This window comes from Nipponia nippon, unplaced genomic scaffold, assembly GCF_047370975.1.
Source record: "Nipponia nippon isolate SJK-2023a ecotype South Korea unplaced genomic scaffold, ASM4737097v1 scaffold_12, whole genome shotgun sequence".
Taxonomy (NCBI): Eukaryota; Metazoa; Chordata; class Aves; order Pelecaniformes; family Threskiornithidae; genus Nipponia; species Nipponia nippon.
Window position 1 is genome coordinate 22449704 of NW_028262313.1, and position 20812 is coordinate 22470515.

At 44.0% G+C, this 20812-nt stretch overlaps 1 protein-coding gene across 1 annotated transcript; it reads right to left on the reverse strand.

Moving 5' to 3' along the window:
- Positions 1-26: 26 nt before the first annotated feature.
- TENT5D (terminal nucleotidyltransferase 5D) lies at positions 27-19945 on the reverse strand. The gene is made up of 3 exons (XM_087749291.1): positions 19831-19945; positions 12669-12791; positions 27-5669 (listed from the first exon to the last, which is right to left on the reverse strand). Exon 3 carries the CDS (start codon positions 5648-5650, stop codon positions 4475-4477), a length of 1176 nt encoding a protein of 391 aa, XP_087605417.1. The 5' UTR covers positions 5651-5669; positions 12669-12791; positions 19831-19945; the 3' UTR covers positions 27-4474.
- Positions 19946-20812: the final 867 nt, after the last annotated feature.

Consider the following 20812-nt stretch of genomic DNA (forward strand, 5'->3'; position numbering starts at 1 on the left):
CAAGCCTGTTTGACAACTAGCGTAGAGCCATTCAAATGTATCAGAGAGAGTCATGAGAATCCGGTTGCTCTGTAACCTTCCGGGTAGGCCTGACAGTGGGTCAGCGGTAAATCTGAGTTGGTGGCTTGTTGACCTACCGAACCGTAACCACATCTTTAGCACTCTTGCAGTTATAACAGGCCAGTTCGGCTGCTAGAAGAAGTCTGCATGCTAGAGTCGACATCCGACCAGAATAAGGAAGGTATTACAAGCAAACCATACATTAAACAAGGAAGTTATTTTAATGATCGCTCCCCAAATACCCAAAGGCACTAGTCAACACTGTGGACTAATGACCTACAAATCTGTGTGATTAGTACACATTTTTAGCATTACAATATTTTTTCAACAGCTTCAGATGGCACATTAAGTGAAACACTTCTTCCTTCAGCTGCAACAGCTTTGTCCTGAATACCCTTCCCTTCGCTGAGCTTAATAGGAAAACGTACCAAACAAAAACCGAGCTGGAAGGATCACGCTGACCTGCCAAACTCTCTTCGCCGTCCTTTTGCCAGGTATTTCTGCAAATCGTACTGACTACACACCTGTGCAACGCCGAATTTATGTTGATGTAACTCCTCTACCATCAGTCAAACTACACAGCTAGAAAATTGAAGGGACGCGGTGGTAAATCAGATCCAGTCCTTCACAGATCTGCAGGCTCAGTGTAACACAACGGACAATATAACATCTCGACTGAGGACAATTTTACATTTCTTTTATCCATTGCAAAAATCTTTGTAATGTGTCGAGTATAAAGCTCACAAATTACATTTTAAAGGAACTACCATAAAGTATATGCATCAAATAGACCTTTTACAATATAACACAAAATTCAAATGACATTTTTTAGGAAAGCACTTGAAACTTTAACACTTAGGTCCTGACAACATGAGATTACTTTAAGCTGTAAACCTCAAGAAGTTTTATGTGATTAAATAAAATCAGCATTACAATTTCCAGGTATTATAATTATTGAAACGATTGTAACAACAAGATATAATTATAATGTAAACATGAAGCTCAGGAAACTGGTACTGAGGAAACTCTCAATTCTTTGTAGATTTATATCTGCACATAATAAAATCTGCAACGACTGAAGAAGAGGTTACAATATTTCATCTTACATATTGATATCGGTGTTTTGCAAGCAGCAGTCTATACATCATCCCCTTTTTAATATTAGTTTACAGAATCAAGTTACTACCTTGAAAAAAAATCTCCAGGTCAAGTACCACTGCCAGGCATCAATATAACATTTGGAAGGAAATATTTAAAACCATCAGATTTTGTTAATTGCCCGTGTATGTGTAGGTCTGTGATATTTTATATAGGTAAGTATATATAAAATCATAAACCTCACTTAACCTTCAAAACTGAACTACCTCTAGGTAAGAAATACAAGACCTTTTTCAATATTTTAAAGGGTTTATTTATACCTGAGACATTTTTGCATATTGATGTCTTTGTACCTTTACCCGCAGGTACTCACGTGAGTCCTTTACTCTTTCCCGGGGCCTCACACAAAACCCGCGGGAGTTAGCTGGGTTCTGCCCGCTAACTCCACGGACTTTGGCTGAGTCCTTCCTTATCTAACCTGGATGTATAAACAGAGACATAACAGAATTTAATATATATATCTAAATAAACAGTGGCTGTACAAGTGGACGGGCTGGTTTATACAAACCCAGAGGTAGTTCGCCATTCCTGATCCTTTTCACAATGTCTGATTCAAAAAAGAATTATAGTCCTTTATACAGGGTGATAAGTGTTTCTACTTGTTGGTTAAAAAACAACTTTTTGACACATTTCTGCAGGTAACGGATCATTGGCTGTACACGACATGCTGAAAACGCTCCTTCTTGGCTAACCTCTTTCCTGGTTCTCGGGAAGATCGACCCATTTCTCCACCCAGCAAGCAAGGACACCAGGAGTGGAGGAGCAGTAAGTTGATGTAGCTACATGACATTAAGGTCACGGGTCAACGCAGACGGACTAAGATTTTCAAACAAATTTAGGGAGTTTAGGAACCCAGTTCCTCCTGAAACTCAAGCCATGTGGGTGCCTAACTCCCACAGATCCATCTGAAAGTCCCGGCTGTGCCCAGTCCAGCTTTTGGCTCTTCAGCCCTGCAGGTCACACGTGCTGAATGCTGAAGCACAAGCGGTAGCAGGGACATAACCTACATAAGGCTCTTACAGAATTTCACAGTGCTATTTAATTTGGCAAATACCAAACTAAATTTAAAGGCTCCCTTTGTAGTCTAAACAGCTCAAAAAAAAAAAAAAATCCACCATGTTTCACTTCATTTTGCTTCTGACAGGGGGAATTCCCCAGAAGTGCTGACATGCAAATATAGCGTTATCGTATTTGATAACATAGCAATTAGAATTGCTAATTTTATTAAATATAGTTTAGCCAATGGAAAGATACTAGTGGAAGTGAAATAAAGTGTGCTTTTAGACACGGAATTAGACATACTTGAAAAATCAGCAAAAATAATAGTACTATGTTCATGAAAGACATCACAAAATCAATCAGCTTCCCAGTAGATTAGTACACCCTTCTTACGCTGCAGAAACATGGGGTTTTGCACTATATTTTACAGAAAAGAGTTGACTTTAGTGACGATGGTCAGCAAAGCTGTCTTTAAAGAGCTCTTTGTTCTACTGTACAGGCATATAATGGAAAAAGGAAAGCTACATTTCACTGGCAAGAGGACTTCAGAGACCTTAGAAATTTTAGAAACGTTTGATTTAAAATAGTGGTATGTAGCATGTTTCTGTGTAAAACAAATCAAACCCTGCTTCCCAAGTAGCAGAAATTTCTAAGCCCTGACACCTGTTGTGACTAGACAAAACGCGGTCAGTGTTTTTACGGATGGCACGGAGGACGCACAGGGATGCACCAGGAATGAACTCGTAGTATGGCACAGTGACGTGTTGAGCATCCGATGTAAAAAACTCTACTGCTTGCATTTCCAGTTGGCTGTTCCAATTTTACAACCGCACCCATTCTAAATCTCCTTTTCATTACTATTCCTTCTTGTACCACGTTCAGCATCTAACCCGAAGGACTTTCGGTGAGAACCCCTTGGATCCATCTGTCCCCAGCCTGCTCGCACTGAAGGGAATGGCTCAAACCTCTCTGCCCTTCAGTGCTACGAACACTTTGCGACCCGTCGGTGGAGTACCAAGGGCACACGTTTCCCTTTCTGTAATTCAGGAGCTCTCCAGCATGATTGCCAACAGCATTCCGACTTTCACGGAGCAACTGGCACAGGGAGGCACTTATGTGACGTGTTTAAAACTTATCATCTTTGGTAAACACTCACACACACAAAAACTTGTAACTAATGTTTTACTTCCTGATCGTAAGAGAAATCTTCATTTGCTACTAGTGTATGTGTGCAGGTATCTAAACATAGACAGGACATTGCTAGTATAAAATATTTTTTCAAATGCCACTGCCAAGGATTTGTTTTAATTCACCTAAAAGCAACACAGTCCTGGGCTTTTTGGTTTTTTTCCTGACTCTGTTTCTTATGCATTAAAGCATCTCTGATCAAGAACAAATTAGCAATAGAAAGCAAGCCCTACGTGCTCAATTTTCACCTTCTTTCTCATTCTATTACCTTGTTTTTCCAGACCAATTTAATCAGAAGAGTTGTATCTCTTACAACTTTCATTATCTGCGAGGTGGATCCGGCAGTCCAACGCTGCATTACTTAAGCAGCCAAATCTCTCACTCGGATCAGTGGAAATTTGGGATACACAAAAATGCTGAGTCTGCTCTTGGTAGGGATGCTTCCTGCTAACCATAACCGAGCAGTACCCTGGTGAGGCGAGGGACCTCACCTCTCTAATTGGACCTGAAGAGCGATCAGACCAGAGCCTGCAAAGCAGAGCTCAAACCACCAAGAGCCAACCCATCGATGCGTATTTTCAAAAGGTGCTGCAAATAAATGGTGCTGGAAGTGCATGGGTATAACTGATGGATGATCTACTTTACTGTACCCAGAACACTACCACTTCTAAAATCAGGCATTTCTACTGAGAGGTATTTTATTGGCTTAATTTTTCAGTTACACTATTTAAATTTTCCTTAAGAATTTTTTAGAACCCAGAACTTAGTGCATTTCATTTTATAAAATTAGAATAATTTCTATCCTTCTCTCTTCATTGGGAAAAAAAAAAAAAAGTATAGCCCAAACACTCGTAGGGGTATAAATACGTCATGAATGATAGCCGTTTCACTTATTTTACGATCTGCTTAACGGTGATTTAAACATTGCCCAACCAAATAACTTTGGCAACTTGCACAAAAATATGTCCTTAAATCAAAAGTGATGATAAAACTTGCTTTAATGAGGCCTTTATTACGGAGAGAACTGGAAAGAGAGAGGAGTGTAAGTGCTGAGGAGGTTATCGTGTTCCTAAACCATGCCGCTTTGCATTTGTATGTGAAATGGGTATGGCTGGTAGATGATAGGGGGTTGTCCGTGAGCAATGTAGTAATTGCTGAAGTTTCTGTCACTGATATATGGAGCAGGCTGATAATAGCATGTTACATTGGCTGCATTTGGGATGATATTTTGTTCTCCGAGTACTTTTAAAGCCAGAATTGTGATCATATTCAGAGTTTGTCTTCGTTCGTGTCCCATGAGACAGACCGTGCTCTCGTTTACGACTCCACGCAGAGTCATCAAGTAGTCATACTTGCTTTTCTCTTCCCCAATGAAGTGGTTGCGCAGATATGACTCAATTTTCCTTTGCTGCTCAGCAACATCTGGAAAATCAATGAAGAACCTGGAGCACATGTAGCGTTCCAGAGATTTAATTTCAGCCTCATCTGCTGGCTTAAAGTCACGAACCAGGAGATTGCTGTACTTCAGGAGGCCACCTCCTCTGATCTCCTCCGGGTTCCTTGTGGAAATCAGTTTGTATTTTAAGTGGTCCATTGCTTCGTTGAAGTCTCCATACATGCTCTCGGCGATGACAGTGGGGTGGGAGTCTTCTGCCAGTTTGCAGTCTGTTGCTCTGTAAACATTTAGTATGGAGTCCAGTATGATTTGGAAGGAGTCCACGCTAAACTCAAACTGCCGTCTGAGCGAGTTGACGAACTTTAATTCTACATTCTTACCGCTGTTGTTTGACAGCGAGATGAGACTCCAGCGATCGTGGTCGGTGGAGACTTTGACCATCTTCTGCACATAGGCATCTTTCATGGTCTGAGCAGTGATTTTTTCCTTATTAACACATTTTGGCAAGAAGTCCAAGAGGCAGTTAAGAACTGCTTCCTTAACAACCTGGAACTCGAGCTCACTTGGAAGTTCCACCCCAAAAATGATGTCTAGGTCCTTGTAACTGGTTCCGTTCTGCTTTACAAGGATGTGACTGGCTGTCGAACCGTTCAGGCGGATATCTCTAACGTTGATTTGTTTTTCAATGAGCTGTTCCTTTACCACGTGAATGATATCCTTCGGCTTTACATCCAGTGTTGGAAAATTTCCTCTCCCATGAATAGGTATGACCTCAGCTAAAACTTGATCCAGGATTTTAATCTGATCCCAGGTGAGACTACTGAATCTGTGGTCTAAATCCTCAGTCATTGTGATGTCGGTTGGCTAACTAGGGAGAAACAGAAATTAAGAGAAAAACGTTAGACCTTGCTCAAATACAAGAAAGCCTGACATTTCACTACGCCAGAACAAACATACATCTTCCTTCCTCGGTGCAGTGACAACGCAGTTCATTTTAGAGAGACACAGTCCCAGTTAACGGTCTGAGTCAACCACTGCACTTCTCACAGGCTTTTAATTGAATTTTAATGTACTCGGGTTTTAATCCTGCTGAGAAACCATTGTGTTATTGTATAATCCATGACTCAAAGTAAATGCAGTAAACCATACAGACTTCATTTAAAACTACTCAAAGGTTAATAACATGAAATACTGGGTGGTTATAACAAAACTCCAAATAAATTTCACTGTGAAGAGATAAAAGGAGCAAAATGAGCAAATTTTTCTTTTTGTCCTGCCTAGAAATCTCCCTCTGTCTTCAGTGATTTGAATACTTGAAAATACTGAAAGACCAGGAAGTTTTTTTAAAAAGCAGGAATGATGCAAGGTGCTCGTTGTTTAGCCAGCCATATGCCTTGGATGCGCTTTAGTCTCTAGGGATCATCTATATGCATGCATCCTTTAATACCACTTGTTACGGTTTAAGAACCGAACATCCGATAATTGTTAAGCCGTTTCCACTATGTTTCTGAGGCAAAATCTTTTCCTTCTAAGCCATTAACCGTGCTCCTACACTGATGTACCAGTGCTGCAAGTTACGGTTTGCAGAACCGATAAGAAAACCCCTTCCAGTCTGCACTGATACTCTAAAACTTCTCAAGAAAGCCTGTAGAGAAGCACCTATAGAATACGTGGGATAAAGCTCAGGCTCAGGAATTCCTCAGTTTAAAATTAGATCTTGTCTTCATATCATCATATTTAGCAATCAGGTAGACCTTAGCATGGATAATTTATTTATATTTTACAATGAGGGGAAAAAAAGGTGCAAACCCCACAATATTGGTTTTTAAATGTTCCTAATTGATCATATGCAAACTTTATTTTAATAAAATTTTTGTTGTGGGAATCTGAATGCTTTATTTGTAAAATTTTAATTAGGTATATTGTGAATATAATCAAACACAATCATACCATTATATAATTAGGTGTGATTACAGTAAGGAAATAAGAAGTGCATTTAAGGAACTATGAAAAAGAAAAACATTGTTGGGCATTAGGTGTCCAAGGTGTAATGAAAGATTCAAATCTTCATCCTACTGTCTCCTGACATTAACGTCAGTGTTACAGAACAGAAACAGTTCAGAGGGCTCAAGAACTCCCAGGATCCATGGGCACCGTTTCATGCCGTGTCCCCTCTTGCCTGCTTACGCTTCCTCGGCTCTTTCGGGGTAGTTAATGCTCAGACGGTTCAGCAGAAAGGTTTATTGCAGAATCCTATCACACCGGTTTTCAATACCCTTTCACAAATCGCATGATAACTCGCAGGCAGATATTGTGCGTGCTGCTGTGCCTCAGTGCGTTGGGTTTGAAGCTGTGTTTGCTGCCCTGAGCTCCAGGCAAAGGAAGGGAACATCTATGGACAGAGCGGGACCTTTCTTCATCGCTCAAGAGAGCAAAAATTCTTTAGTCAATACAGTTATTTTGGGCGTTTCTTTACTGTCCTGAGTCAGACATGGACGTCCTCAACCCATGGGAAGCTGCTGTTTAGATATCTCATAGATGGAGGTACAGATACCGAAAACAACTTTGATTACTGAAAAGAGTTTCTTTTTTTCGGCACAAACATTATCATTTTGCTTTCTCCTTTCATGTTACATCTCCATCCCTGGAGGTATTTAAAAGACGGGTAGACATGATGCTTGAGGACATGGTTTAGTGGTGGACTTGGCAGTGCTGGGTTAACGGTTGGACTCGATGATCTTAAGGGTCTTTTCCAACCTTAACGATTCTGTGATTCCATGTCTTAGTTAAGGCTTCCTTTACAAATATATCTGTTGGATTTGTGCAAGCTTAGTTCAGAGAGAATTCAGGTAAACTGAAAATAATTTAAAAATAATTGCAATAACGTATTTGTTACATAGCAAGGAGATTTAGATCATTGTTGTTGAAACACTACCTGAGCACCTAAAGAAAAATAAAACTAAACGTCACTGTATTCCTTAATGCTGCGTACAAGCAGGGTAGGAATTATACCACGACACTGAACTTTATAACCTGTTTTCCACAGAAAAACTATTAACTCCTTTGTAGGTAGGCGGCCGTTTCTCAGAAGGCAGCGATGGGGACGGCCACCCAGACAAAGCAGGGTCTCCCAGCCCGGCTGATGCAAAGCTGGGGTTTGGAGGGACTGAGGAAATGTGACCCGAGATGTGAAACTCAGGTGGTCTTCAGGTGTGATCTGCACCGGCTCGGCGAGGCACCCGCCGTGGGAAAGCAGTCACTTTTGGGTATCTGCCAACACTGCCAACGTGCTGCTGCAGCACTGAGAAACGTTGCTGCAGACAGATGGCGAAAACATATTTTTTTTAGCTAAAGCTCAAAAATAAAAATAAAATCATACTGAGCAATAACACTACCAAAAAGTCTACACTGTTGTTTCCTAATCAGTAGTGACTACATATGTATGTTGTCATATATTTTCCTTCCCTCGCCTTCAGATTCCACATTCTGGAATATTTCAGTAATTTCAAGTAACTTGTGAACCGACACATGGCTTGGGAATATTACAGAGCTATTTTTCACATACTTCTACTATAGTTTCAGCTCCCAAGTAAGCTAATCAAGTGCATTTGTAATTTGAAGCACCTTTCTGGCCTCGTTACAAAGAATGGCACTAACCACATGTTCGAAGTTAAACGCGTGCTTTATAAGTTGGCTAAATCAGGGCCAAAGTTGGGAGTTTAATTGCCACTGAATTGACGGTGTGAAGGTCTTGGATTCAGTCCTGTGGTTCTGGCACAACCATGTCGTTCCTGGCATTGTTTATGTCGTATGTAACTCCATATACATAACGTAACTAGATATATACATTTGTAAACACACATTCCTGCAGGCATTTGGAAGCTAGGGCATTCGAACTGAAAAGGAGAGAAATTGCCATCCATAGCACTGCCCACTTTACAAGTCTCTGACCTTATCACTAGCTATTTATTATTACTATTCCATGCTTATTCCTTTATTACCACAAACTATTATGAAAAACTTCTATCCATCCTTCATAGCCCTTATGACATCCCAGCACATTTTTATCATCACAAATAGCTGTTACAGAAAGCCACTGTGAATTTGGGAATAGCACAAGACTGGGTGGAGTGAGCAGGCTGGGAGGAGAGGGTTTTGTAGAAACATTTTTGCTGCCGTGTTTGTCATCTGTGTTATTGAGACGTCAGATTACGGTAGATAGCTCTAACGATCTGCTAGCAAACTTATCGTTGTCAGAATTGTTGTATAAGCGGTATTTGTTATGTGATTTGTCTGATATTGCAAAACTTTGAGAGAGATTTTCGAGGTTAATGCTGTGAGGGAGAAGAAAGGGCTTAGAGAAGGGAATGCTGAAATTCAATCCTTTTGTAGGAGAGGGACCCCCTTCAACCACTTTTTGAAAGTCAGAAGATGGAAGTATCCCTAAATCAGCTCAGAAATCCTTCCTTTATTCATACATGTTTTTAGCTATTTTAGATTTTATTGCAATATACTAAGATTTAAAAATGACAGGAAAAGGTAATGGCAGTAAATCTCTCTTCTGTGTTGAAGAGTCGTACCTCAAAAAGCCATTTCTCTAAAGTGACTCCTGGAGAACCCAGTGATGCTTTGGGAGTTCAGAGCCTCAACATTAAATGTCTGAGAAATGTCTTAGGATAGACACTAAGAATTCTGTGCTGAAGTAATGCCTTCAACTTTGACAAGTAAGGAAAACGTCCTAAGAAAAACAGGAATTAAGTTGTCAAGAATGTACTTAATTTATAGATAGACCTAAATAATTTTTTTGGTAATTATTATTTACTAATTTGCTTCCAGTTTCCAACCCAGTACATAACCCCGCACTTTCCTAGAAGCACTTTCTCTTGTTCTTTTCCTTAATCTTGTCTGGCAACAAGAACAATTTCCAGGCAATTTTATAGTCATTAGGAACCTTATTTCTTAAAGCGGTGGCAAATTTATTTACCAAAGTGCTCAGGCTAACGTCAGGAGTTATTATTAATACAAGTAAGCCTCAGTTACAATAAATCAGCTGCAGGATTGAGGCTATAATTAGCCAAAGCACTGTGTAAAACGAGAGAGACGAAGGGACGAAGGGAAGGCAGCTGGCTGCACGTGACCACAGCAGCCAGACGAAGCCGAACGCAAGCGAGTGCTGGGGCTGGGTCGGTTAATGGGAACAGAGGCTGGAAAATCACTTCATTCCTTGGAAACTGGTGATGTTCGCAACGGAGGATGATCCCTGGAGGCAGCTATATCTCCCTGTGCCAGCAACAGCACTATGCCATTTAGGGTAACCATTTACATCACTTGGAGAGCTCTTGCTCGCCGGCACCCACCGCCCCAGCCTTCCCTAGGTCTGCCCTGCCGCACCCTGTCAAAGAATTCAGTTTCTGCAACTTCTTCCACATGAAGAAGGCATTTCATGTGTTTGACATTCAATGTTTTCCCATCTTAAAGTCCGTACGTGGGCCAATGGAAGGCTGCATAAACGCTAGCACCGTGGCAGTGAAAGGAACAAAGAGCCTTTGAAATTGTCGAAAGCGGGGTTTTTTTCCTCACTTCATCAGTATTGGTAACTTACTGAGACTCTCTCCTAGTGATTTTTCTTAGGTTTTTGTTTATGAGACTTAAAATGTTACTATAAACTGCAATGGACCCTGAATCCTGCCTGACTTAAGATCTCTGCCAGATAAAGCAATGAGGAAAAGTAGTTTTCAGGGTGTTTTCTGTTACATTCATGGGCTAGAAAAGCACAGAAGAAGATGGATCAGACCTAGTCAAGCGTTGTGATATATTATCCTTATATAAGGTTAGAAAAATATTTCCCTGATTTGATTTCCAACTTGTCCTTGAGTGGTCACCTTCAGCTGATGAAGTGGTTGCAATGTGGAAAAATGTTTAGTTACTGTGGGATCATTAAACATAGTTTCGCTAACTTTTATTATTTATTTTTACACTGAAATTAAAGGCGCTAATTTTCTTCAGCAGGGTTTGGACCAAACAACTATGAGTTTGGTTTTACAGTGATGCTAAAAGATTTAGTTAACCACCTCTTAGCACTCTGCCACACACCAGCTTCATCAAACAAATAAAAGCAGATCTGGCTTTACATCTGAATGAAGAAAATCTGCCATGCTAACGATAGCTTTCATGTTCCCTACAACTTTCGTAGAAACAGATACGTACAGTTTAGAGGACAGTCTCATCAAATTTTGCTCATATTTCACCAATAAACTGTTGAAGATTCTCTTTTTATATACTCTGTAATGTTGCTTCAAGGGTTTGCAGTGTGCTGGCATTCCCAAGCAGACTACACCTGACCTGGTTTCTGGGCAGCTGTGTGAGCTCTAGTCTCTTCCCTTTGCTTTCATCTGCTCCCGTTTGTCTGTTTTACAACAATCACATGGAATTCTTTAATGCTCCAATCGTCTTTACTTTGTTTGCACTTGAAATCGGTTGCGAAGGGACCCTTTTGCGAAGGGAAGCAGAATGTCACGTCAGCTGCCACAGCAGCCACCTTTTGGGGGCTACCCCAGAGATGCTCAGAGTAACTATTGCCATCTCCCCTTGGATCTCTGTATTGGGCTTGCTGCATACACGTTATTTGCATCACTAATCATTTCCATGGCATCATGCTAAAGCTTGAATTCAAAGATACATTTCTCTATTAAGGTGGACATTTTAAAATATTTTGCGTGCTCACTGACTTAAGGACTGCAGCTGGCATTAGCTCTGAAGGCAAGCGTGTCAAATGTGGAAGGAGTCCCAGTCATAATTTAAACGCGTATGAGACAAGTAGAAGCAGTAAAGCATCTGGGGCATCCTAAAAGGGGACATATTTAACCTGGTTTGACAGTGTTTTTCATGAGTTGTTCCTTCCATTAATGTTAATGCATGCAGTGAAGATACTGTTTATTTACCCTGTTATCATGAGATAACGCATGAGTTGCCATAAGTTTTCAGTACAGTTACCATCTAGTTACCCTGAAACAACAAATAATAACTCAAGGCCATATGCTTTTCTCCTGTGAGATAAGGTTGCATGGTGTGCAAAATACACTTAAGCAGAAAGCAGTTCGCTTGGACTATGGCACAGAATGTCACCTTCAAGGGCGGAACAAGCAAGCAGAAAAGAAGGAGCGACTTCATCAACAAAAACGTGTCCTACCTTTTCTCCAACCCAAGGAACAGGGAAAAGCAAGAGCCATGTACCAGCCTGCACCGCCCCTTCTCCCAAATGACAACGATTTGCAGAGCAGTACAACCCCAGGGCAGCACAAAGCTGGGGAAAGGAACCAAGCAGCCTGCACCTCTACTGGAACGTTACGGGATATTGGCTCCATGAGCTGGGAGTTCTCCGCAGGGACACAATAACTAAGGAGTTTAATTTGGGCAACCAGTACGAATACATAATCCATGTTGTGTCATCCTGGAGATTTGGGTTTTTTTGGATGTCGAATATTTCCATCATGACTCACAGTACACTCGTTCTTAACTGCACGTGGATCCCCTCACAGGGCAACATTTTCAAGGTCAGCTATATTATGCCTTTGTATCAGTTCCCACAACACATGAGGTTCCTTCTTACACAGCTTCCAGGTTCAAACAAACCAAGCCCTTGTAAATAGCATGGGATGAGGCACAGTCAGGCTTCTCATTTGCTCCAAAATACTTTAGTAACTTAAAAAAAAATAGATGCGATATGCAATATTTGGTCTATTTGGGGCTGCGGTCACCACTGAGAAGTTACTGCTCTAGATAAAGATTATTTGTACTATGGAATGCATACTATGGACTAACTCCTGAATAACGTTTCCAGAGAGAATGCAAAATCCCGCAGACTCACCCTGGCAGGACGATTGGCAAGCATGTATTTCAGCGGAGTTAATAGGATGACTCACTGGATCCTTTGGCAAAAATACTAATTGTCATCTTGTCACTGACAAAACCATGAACCTCCCAGGGAAAGCTGCAGGAAAAAAAAAAACAAAACAACAAACAATAACATTCGTTTTGAGCTAAATGTTAACTATCAGTCACCTGCTGTACATAATAAATCATGCATTACAACTTGGCAGTCCTGCAGTCATAACAATAGCCTTTTAAGTCGGAAATGATAAGGTAAAAGCAGTGGAAAGGCACAGAAGTGCTTATAAAGACTCCGGGTGTCAGGTCATACTTAATCCTCTGCAAGGATGTTGACAAACCTGCTATTTTCTCTATGGGAGTTTGAAGAAGAATTTAATATTATTAACAGACATGCAAATAAGCAGGGACATAGTGGAATGATACAAAAAAAACCCAGAACTAATAACAACGCAGCAAAAGTAAATATTATTATGAATTGTGTAGTGGCTTCATATTCTCTCTAAAAGTGCGTGCAGCTGACAGGAAGGCCTCGTTTCCCGGCAGACTCGGTTGCTGGTTCATTTACAGTCAGCCCAGGATTCAGCCTGTTACTGGAATTTCCATGCACGGAACGGCCCATTGACTGGCTATGCAGGAATTACAACTATTTTTGTAAATATTTGGATGCTATCATAAAGGCACTTGCTTATATTTCTCATTTCAAAGACGCGCTGACAGCTAGGTAGTCTTTTTTAGCCTTTCCTTCAAAGACCTCCATTCCAGCACCTCATCCCACGAAGTTCATAACGCCTACAGAAGGTTCCTTAATCCTTCCCGAGTAGGACCCTGTCCACGGTATGATCTGACATACACGCGAATTTACTCCTTGTTGCTGAGTTGAGCTCCACAATCTCATCTTTTATGCCGTAAGTATCTAGGCTTCTGAGTAAAGATAACTTTGCAAGCATGACTTGGGTGTAAATATATGTGCAATCTGCAGGAAAAGCTGAAATAATAGCCCGAGAAGGTATGGACTGTATTATTCATTTCATCAAGAATATTATGTTTTTCTCCATGCTACAGCAGTCAGGTTTTTGTCACTGAATACGCTGGTTTTACTGCTGCCAGGAGGCCAGTAGTTGGTTTCCTCGCCCTGTGCCCTGCTGTGCCAGGACCCGTCTGCAGCTCTCATTTGCTTTCCAGCTCGGGACAGCACACTAATTGAACGAATGCACGTTCCCCAAATCCGTGCAGTGACGGCTCATGGTTGCAGCTGGGAATAAAGGGTTAATTCTGGCAAGGGCTGAGCTCTGGTTAGTCTGAAAGTGAGAAGCCAGTTATGTGACAAGGAAAAGAGGTTCTGGACGGCTTAGATAAAAGAGTCTCAGCATGTGGAGTCTGGCCTCCTGGAGGAAAAGCCAGACAAATATATAGTCAGTTACTTAAAAAAAAAAAAAAAATACATCATTTAGTCTTTTTTACAATGAACTATTGTTATTTTTTTCTGTGCGAGGGTGGAAGGTTTAATGGATATATGATACCCATTAATGGATATATCATCATGGTAGAATAGATTAACACTAGAGCAGAATTAATGGCTTCCCCTTAGGGGAAGAGGAGAGAGATCTTTATATTTTTTTGTAGAAGAACACCCATTATTATATAATATGTTCATAAAAGCAGCAGCTGAGATTGATGAAGTGCTTTGGCTGTTGGGACATTATTCTCAATGGCTGCCTTTTATTGGCTCCGTCATTACAGGAAAAAGTGCATCATTTCATTATTCCGTACTCATGGTTTCCAGGATTTTTCTAACTGAAGTAAAAACAAAAATAAAAATGACTATGTCAACAATTACCTTGTATCTCAAAGATAATATTTTCCTATTGCTGAATTCAAAATGTGAATTGTGATGATATGCACCAACAAACTCATTTCAAAGTCTTTTACCCTTGTGTCTCTGTGCATAACGAGCAAAAGACTATAATGAGAACCAGCAGGGTCTAGGAGATAACTCATGACTCCGCGCCTTGGGTTTCCTCCTCCGACACGCCGTGCCGCGAATGCTGCTGGAGAGCACGCTCCCAGTCGGTCACTGCTTCTGGGTGCCCCCTCGCCCAGGTCCCACCATGAGGCACGTTGACCCTCGGACCCATTGGATGCCTGCATCTCTCATGGGCTTCAGCGAGTGTGGAGGCTGCTCGGACACCTCAACGACTGGCCCAGGGCACCTCAAGGTGATTCCCCCGCGTCGGCAAGAAGGAGAGCCCAGGATCCTCTCCCCTCTCCAGAGATGCTTGCCTCCCCCTTTCTGCCTGCCAGCTTCCAAGCGCAGCGCGTGATCGCTCTGCTTAGCTCCTCAGACTAATACCAAAATCTATTTACTCACTCGAGATACCAGTGACTCAATCCGAAGCTCACTTATCAAAAACTCTCATTATTATGACTAAACTGCAGCAAAAGCGGGCGAGGTAAAGAATGAAACAATCCTCCTTTTCCATCTATTAACCATCTTCATAATTATCTCTCCTCTTCAAATGCCAGAGGAAGAGGGATGAGCTATGCAGCGTGCCATTACAGCCCTAATTCTGGGCTGTTTTCAGGGGTAGAGGGCATTACAAAGTCAAGGCTCTCCTCAGAAACTCTCCAGAGGCTTCCTCCCCTCATCTACACCAAGGGAGACCCGGCGAGTTGCAAAAGTGGCAGCATGTCCCCAAGAACCCGGCCTGTGGGACGGCCTTGGTCATGAAAGCCTTAGAGGATACCGCCAGGCTTGCAGTCATGTCTGTTTTCAGAGGGTGCCAACACCACACACAGTAAATTGAACAGATATCTTTTTTTTACTGATCATACCAAAAAATGCTGTGCCTTGCTGGAAGCTGCATTTAGTTCATTCAATCAATGCAATGCTTTTTTTTTTTTTTTTCCCCCCCTTCTGAATCAGTACTGAGCCATCGAAGTACCGAGGGTGGGTTTTGATAGTACGTACAGTAGTACGACGGATCTGGAGAGTTTTCCTTGGGGTGAGCCAGAAAACTGAAGACAAATGCACTCATGTTCCACAAAGCCCTCGCCGCATCACTCCTGCTCTGCTCTGAATATTTTATACAAGCACTCGCTATTAAGCAATTATCCTGTTTCCCTCCAGAAGTATTTTCATTTTCTGGCAGAAGACATGAACTCTGGGCACAGGCTCCAGGTTGATTTGTTAAGCAGTCTAGGATCCCTCTGAACAAAGGCTCTTCGTGACTGCTATGGCAAGTGGCGAGTTTAAATTGAGTTGGAAAAAACTTCTGGATCCTGGAGCAGGCTTGACTGGCACCCTCCACAGACATGTGTCTCCCAGAATGGATCCGAGGGCAAGCTGGGGTCCTATTCAAAGATTACTATGTCTTCCACTGTTTGTTTAGATCCCTATTTCTGTTTATAATGTTAAAATATAATTCATATTTTTATGAATTAATTTCCATACTTATATTAGAAAGTTATTCTCTGACTACACACTAAGTAGTGGGATTTCCTTTTAATGCTATTTTCCCAATTTTACGAGTTACATTGTAAAAGTGAGGAAAAATATATGAATTATTTATTAACTTCAAAGTGCTTGCTGCACAAGAGTTTATTCTTAAGTCTGCATCAGTAAGAGCTAGGATTCCCCTAGAAAATAGCTTTTTGATAACTGAAATACTTTCTAGAGTTCTGTGATAAAGTAAAAAAACTGCATAACTCCACTCAGACTACATCAGGAAAAAGGCTTACGGCTGCAGCAGCAGGACCAGGGTACTGCTACTCTTTCGTGGTAAAGGCAGCATGAAATGTCTCTGTTGACATGATTACTGAAACGCAGAGAGAAGATAAAGCAATGATAAACCAAAGGGAAAGGCTAAGGCCCTGCGGCAAAGATGTGTGTGTTCGTGACTTTTCCATCACTATCAATAATGCATAATGACCGTCATGCGGATGACGACACCATTTTTTGAGAAAGACTGAGTCAAGCTTTCTATCACCAAATGTGAAAAACCATTCAACATGACATTGGATGTCAAGAAGACAGGACCTGCTCGATAAGCAAAGATCCAGCAAAAAGGGCAATGGAGAAGAAAATCAGCTGATGTTGACATAAATTGACATCTGCTGTACCAGTCCGTAGTGCTTTATGCAGGGAAGCCATTCTTTTGTTAATATGTACTGAAAGAAACAGGTTTGAGGGCCACAAAAATATCTTGGCTAGAAAAAAACCCAAATAATGGTTTATCTGTGAGCAGTTCTGCAATATGAAGAAACCATGTTCAATATTATGCTCAAATTTTACAGCTATCTGTGTTCGCCCTTTACGTACTGCACTCTAATTCTGCGTGGCAGTAGACAATAGGTACATTGCTGATTCCCTGTGGTATCTTAGATTCTGCACTGATGCTTTGAACAGTTATTTTTGCATGGAGATCATGGTGGCAAAGGGGAAGAGCTTTCTTTTTTTTTAATGTTTGAATCCCAATGGTATAAATTCAGTTCTCACACCAGAAATTGCTGGGGTGTAAATGCGAGCAGAACTGGCCCAGCATGTGCATGGCTGGGCATCCGACTTCAGTAAGACAAATTCTGAGCTCACTTCCACTCTGCGTGGCCCGTCCCTCACTTCATGTTACCTATGGTTTGATGGTGAAATTTGAGTTTGCCTACAAATCTTGTAACTGGTCATTGAGTTTCAGCCATTAAAACCAGTGGGAGTTCAACATAGACATGTAAGACATATATATGACACATAAGACATATATATGACATGTAAGACATATATATGACATGTAAGACCTATATATGACATGTAAGAGATATATATGTCTTAAATCCATAAGACAAATTCTATCCCCATATGCGGATGACCATCAAGCTACTGGAACTCAGCAAACACTGTCAATAACCTCCGGGTGACCCACCAAGGGCTGCTCAACGTGAATGCAAGAGGCAAAGCAGAGCACAAGCCACCGCCGCTTCCCCCCCTTGCTACGGCCAAGCGCTGATGGCAGAGACCAAACCCGTCCTGGGGTGAGGAGCCCTGATTCGCACCCAGGAGTCCCAGAGCTACAGCTGAGGATGGAGCCTGATCCCCAGAGCCCAGAACTAGGAAGGCCGTGAAACCGATCCAGATTAGAAGCATTTTGAAAATAGGGGTAGAATTTCATTCCTTCAAGCAGCGTTAATGAATGAATGAATTTCCACTGCCAGCCTAAATGCTGCTGCATTTACTCTCCAAAATAACTCAATCTCAATGTGATTTCAATGTGATCTTTCAAGGAACTTGGTCCACTTATCTCTCCCTGATTTATAGTAGATTCATAAATTATCGGACTCTACCGCATCAGCAATTACTTCTGAACTTGAGCAGGAGCTGTTGATATGCTCTCCGGGGCAGGAATTCAAGTTCAGGCCTTTGCTCACAAGGGCTGACGTTAGACGTCTCTCCTTCTGGCAGCTGAATCATTACAGAGCCCATAGTCCTTACTACAGTGCTGTATGTCTGATGCCTAATGAGGCAACAAAACTAAATTTACTGTAAAGTTACGCCTCTAATGCATAGCTGAGCAGGGACGGGATTCAAGCAACACTACCACGAGGTCAAAGGTCCGCAGCAACTGCAAATTAAAGGAATTATTACTGTTCTCTTTAAACCAAGCTGTGGGAATGCAAGAGGGCGAAGATATAAAGGAGGAGAAGGTATAATCCAGACTCTGCTGCTCTCCCCTCCACACATCGTGCCCTTACTCCTTACTCCTGGACGCTGCAGCCACAGCACGCAAGAGGACCAAAGGACAAGGGGGTCATTTTTACATTTCTGAATGGGACATACACAAGTCACAACTGACTCTATAGTTTAAGGAGAGCATAAAGTGTGGGAGAGCCCCTGCTCTCGATTCACTTTCATTTATTACTCATTCCTCGGCCTTTAACAGCGATCCACATCATTATTCATACCTACCTTGTTGCTTTTTATGGGAGCCATGAACAAACTATTATTGTTAATGCAGCACGCGGAAGACAACGTGTATGCCTGCGTAGTCAACCATGCTCTTTTTGACGGTATAATAAATATGGTTAAAGATTTGCAGTGGCTTAACAGATGTATCAAAGAGACGTGCTCGTGGATGGGAGACGGCAGTGAGCACAGGAGGGTGCTTTCCTGGCTGGGAAGACACAGACTACTGGCCCTGAGTTGCTGGAAACCGGTCTTGCTTTGCACGCAGGCATCCTTATTAGAAGAGCACTTCTAAATAGTTTAGGGCAGAGAACCCCAGCTCGCTGCCTGGCCGTCACCTCCGAGCTCCGATCCCTGGGGAGCAGGGGTGGCCCTTTCTGAATGCCTAGAAAAGGCCTCGGGCTGCTTTATGCCATCTAGACGAGATGATAGAGCTTCCAGCATCGCATCAGACAGCAAGCAGCGAATACTACTACTTTACTATTAATTTGGTCAGGCAGGTCTTGCCCAAAATTCAAGAAGTTTTTAGGATTCATGCAAACGAAGGCTCATAGTAAGACGGAGCTCGCGTGCCACGAGAACCTGCCCCCCCCCCCCCCCCAATCACTCCCAATTTTCCAACCTGCTCTTTTTATAAGTTGACAAAGTTTTTATGGAAAACGCCTTACAAAGAGAGGCGAGAGGCCAGACCCCAGGCAATCACTCCCGGTTTTGCAAAGTTTTCTAACTAAGACCAACTATCTGAACGGCACGGACCGGGGAGGTCTGCACCGTCGGAACGGCACGGACCGGGGTGATGTGCACTATCTGAACGGCACGGACCGGGGAGGTCTGCACCGTCGGAACGGCACGGACCGGGGTGATGTGCACTATCTGAACGGCACGGACCGGGGTGATGTGCACTACCTGAACGGCACGGACCGGGGAGGTCTGCACCGTCGGAACGGCACGGGCCGGGGCGGTCCGTAGGACGCCCACTCCGTACCGCCGTACCCTTCAAACCCGGAGGCGCTCGGCCGCGGGCCGCCCCCCAGGTCCCCGCCGAGCTCCGGCAGCGCTGCCCGACCACCGGCCCGCCCGCTCCGCCCGCCGCCCCGCTTCCCCCGCACCCCCCCCGCCCACGCCGAGGGGCCGCGGCAGGCGGGGCAACCCGGGCCGGGCCCCCGGCGGCGGCCGTGACGGGACTCACCCTGCAGGCGACCCCGCTCCTCCGCCGCAGGCCCCGGCGCCGCTCCCGCAGGGGCGAGGAGGCGCCGCCGAGCCGGGGCCGCCGCCGCCGCCGCCGCCGCCGCCGCCGCCGCCGCTGCTGTCCGCGGCCGCGCTGGTGCTGAAGCGGCCCGCCCCTCCCGCCCGCCCCCGCCGGCCCCTGTAGCGTAAACGGGTGGCCATGGCAACGCGCCTCACGCAGCCCGAGGCGGGGCCGCCGCCGGCGGGGCTCCCGCCGCCCGCCCGCGCTCCCGCCCGCCGCCTGACGGGGGAGGCCGCGCCTCAGGCGGAGGCCGCCCGGGCCCCGCGGGCTGCCAGGCCGCCCCGGCCGCAGGCGGAGCCCGCCTGCGCGCCCCTCCCGGCTCCCCCGGGGCCTCCCCCGGCCCCGAGGGCCGCTGCGGCGGGTGCCGGGGCTCAGCCCGGGCGAGGAGGGCCCGACGCACACCGGCGCTGCGCTGGAGAGGCGGGATGTGGGGTCCCGTCCTCCCACGACCGAGCGGGATGCAGACCCCCGAGGTAGGGACGTGACCGCCTCCGGCCCTCGCCGCTCGCCACCTCCCCGTCCGTCTCCCCTTCCAACAGCGACGGGGTGAGAAAGCCCCGAGCAGGGCGGCGGAGGTCCCGTCAACCCGGCGCCCGGGGAGGGAAGGTGGCAGAGGGCTTCAGGTGACCCATTTCTCAGCTCATTAACCCCGAGAAATGTCAGAACAAAACTTCTTTGGTTTCCAGACCCTTCCTGCATGAAAAGCCGGTGGTTTGGGCCCCATTACTGGTAGTACCGGAGCACTGGGAAGGCTCAGCCGAGGTCAGACCCTCGCCTGGTTACACACCGGAGACAGACAGATACACACCTACGTATAGATGCATAGCAAGAGGACATAAAGTTGCCCGGGGAATCTCAGCAAGGGAATCTGAAGTTTCAGGGATGCAAACAGAAGGATCAAGGTGATTTAGCTAAACTCAGG